Source organism: Haliotis rufescens, unplaced genomic scaffold (genome assembly GCF_023055435.1).
Source record: "Haliotis rufescens isolate VD_foot unplaced genomic scaffold, xgHalRufe1.0.p SCAF_69, whole genome shotgun sequence".
NCBI classification, from domain to species: Eukaryota; Metazoa; Mollusca; class Gastropoda; order Lepetellida; family Haliotidae; genus Haliotis; species Haliotis rufescens.
The window spans coordinates 1,679,086-1,682,186 of NW_025964360.1; the positions used below are offsets into that span (position 1 = coordinate 1,679,086).

Below are 3,101 nucleotides of genomic sequence, written 5' to 3' on the forward strand. Positions count from 1 at the left end.
CGGGATATATAAGGAGCCCAGCGTAAAAGCAATGTGGAGAGTCAGACGAACAGCAACAGTTTGAAGATATGTATTAAGATGGACTAGGCTATGTATGATGCCCTGTCGCACCAAGATAGTTGAGCCTCCTGTTGCCTTATCTCCAGGAGGAGAAAAGGAATGATAATCATCGTACTGTCTTAAAGTAAACTTATCTGTACTTTTGAGGTAGGTTTCTTGAAGACATAGTGCTGACGGCTTTAAATCTTGTATCAATAATTGGATCTCATTGAAATTATGTCTAAGTCCTCTGCAATTCCATTGCATTAGATTGGGCAATTGAGTCATGGTGGCTCAATAGGAGATCTTTCACGGGAATGTGAGGAGGAACTACTCCTCTGCCTGTCCTGTGAGGACAGGGTGACCTCCATATCCAGAGGTCCAAAAAGGTTCTGTAGAGGAACCTCTGAACATGTAGGGACGGTTGTTGTTGGTTTTCTATTCAATTTCTTTTTTTCTTTTCTTGTCAAAGGAATGGTGTCCGGTAGGGACATAGACGTTGAAGATTTATTCTCGGGCTGACTCTCTGTCTGAGAATTTGTCTCAGGCTGACTCTCTGTCTGAGATCCAGCACTGGACTGAGTGGCTATGGAAATAGACTGCTTTATTGAAGCTGTTACAACAGGTTGTTCAGACTTGACCCATGTTAAGTCAGTCTGACATGAAATAGAAGATGTTGTTACAGAACGAGTGACTGCAGCAGAGTATGTTATATTGGCAGGAGCTGAGGTCTGATGTGTGAACAGTTTCTTGGCCTCGAGATAAGAAATGTTTTTTTCACTTTTGATTTTCATAATGTTTGATTCTCTTTGCCACACAGGGCAGGACCTTGATGATGCAGGATGTGGGCCATGACAGTTGAAGCAGTAAAAATCTTTTTCACAATCTGAGGATTCATGGGTGCCACCACAACGATGGCACACCACAGAGTTGTTACAAGACTTTGACCCATGACCGAACTGTTGGCATTTGTAACATCGGAGTGGATTGGGGACAAACACCTCCACTCCGATATTGAAATAACCTGCCTTAATTGATTGCGGAATCGATGTACGCGCAAACGTCAAGAGATACGTGTTAGTATTTGATATTACACCATCTTTCTTGACAGTGAAACGTTTTACTGCGGTGACAGCTTGCTCCTCCAACTCTGCAGCAATGTCCTCTTCCGACATGTCGGACAAGCAACGAGCCCTGTCGCGAACGATGCCTCTGCAAGAATTCAGTGTTCTGTGCACAGACACAGCAACCTCAATATCGGCAAAAGTTGTGATAGACAAAAGATTGAGAGATTGCTGTCTCCGTGCACACTCAACCAGAAGTGAGCCACTACGAAGACGGGTGACATTTTTCACCTCTCCACAAATTCCAGAAATTGCTTTAGAGATAGCAAACGGGTTCAGTTTGATAGGTAATTTATCGCTAGCCTCAATAACTAAGAATCTAGCCCAAGAATCAATGTTTGAAGAAGTATTTCCATATGAGTGGTCTATATCCTCAATACGTCTCTTCTTTTCATTCCGAGAGGAACCAGATTGTTGTAGTGACATGATGAAAGAAAATAATTCCACACCCCTGCTCCCCACCCACCACCGAGTGACACCAAGGACGGTGTCAAATTGCACCGGATATCCAGGATGCTGACACCAGGGATACAGTGATGCTATACTCCAGCAAATATGACTTGAATAGCTATATTTATCTACCAGATGTAGTGCCAGGCAGGTTCAGTCCATGACAAGAAACTGGAGACATACAGAATACAGAGGTCAACATCACCAGATTGGCCCATGAGCCACCGCCTTCTGGCGTAAGACTCTAGGCAATTTATTCCATCAAAAATTGGTAATTCATACAAAGTATGCATGGCCAAGTCCAAAATATACATTATAATACTACACAGGAGTGCATATACAATATTACGCACAGGGCCTGGCATGACCAGCCGATTGATAAGACCGGGCCCATCTTATCACCCGTCTAGGCGAAGTAAGGGTCGAAGTAGTGTGTTGGGCAAAGGAACACAGTTCCAGGAACCAGAGCCCTCAACTACCAGACTCCCGTCCTCCGCCGACACAGGGACGCAACCCACGGCAAACAGGTTGCCCATTTTAGTCGCCTCATACGACCAGCAATGGGAGGCTGTGGAAATATTCTGCCCCGGTTCCACACGGGGGAAGAGCGATTAGCGTTACCCAGCACTCACCACGAGGAGGTTGCTCTTCACGAGTGCCTATCACTTTAGTGTCTCATGTTGCAGTAGTTAAAGAAAACACGGTGCTCAAAGGGAAGCCCATTTCCCTCTACATTCTCAAAGTTCTTTATTAAAAGTGATTGGTCTGTGCTCGGTCCGACTTGGCCCAGGCTGTCAAAATCAACTTTAAACTCACAGATGTATGATCAAATGTGTTTACATCTATAGACTAGTATTATATCTACCTACATATCACTTTATAATGTCACAGAACTCCGCATTAAAAGAATACGGGTCCATTAAAGTCAAGCACTTTTACTGAATTTTCTCTAGACAATCTGTCACATGTGTTTGCCCCGAGTCGGCCCGGGCTGTCAAAATCAACTTAAGCCTCATATATGTATCATGCCATGGATTCACATCTATAGATTAGTATTATATCTACCTATATACCACCTGGTTTAAACATATTTTTATTTCAAAAGAAATCTGGATCGGTAAACAAGCAAAACTTGCTTATGTAAATACCTCTCCAGGTAATAACTTTACAACAGCTGGTTATATATCAGATTATATGTAAAATAGTGCTCAACATAAACATACTAAATGCGCAAATGAAATATATGAAGCCAATACAAGTGGTGTCTGTGAAAAAAGATATAGCAGTTTTCCATTACTACATGCATAAAATTAAGCTACTCGAATCTTTTGCTTTTGACAATGAAATCGTGAACTGATTTAAGAATAGTCATGTTTGTAGAACTGCTAACTGAACTATTGCCATATAATACCGTTTTTAAATCATACCCATGTGTGTAGAAGTACGTAGTGTTTCTGATATTATGGTATTTTTGACAGGTATAGAAAA

At 42.1% G+C, this 3,101-nt stretch overlaps 1 protein-coding gene across 1 annotated transcript; it reads right to left on the bottom strand.

Moving 5' to 3' along the window:
- Positions 1-323: 323 nt before the first annotated feature.
- LOC125376024 lies at positions 324-1,589 on the bottom strand. The gene has a single exon (XM_048387207.1). The coding sequence runs from the start codon at positions 1,587-1,589 to the stop codon at positions 324-326; it is 1,266 nt and encodes a 421-aa protein (XP_048243164.1).
- Positions 1,590-3,101: the final 1,512 nt, after the last annotated feature.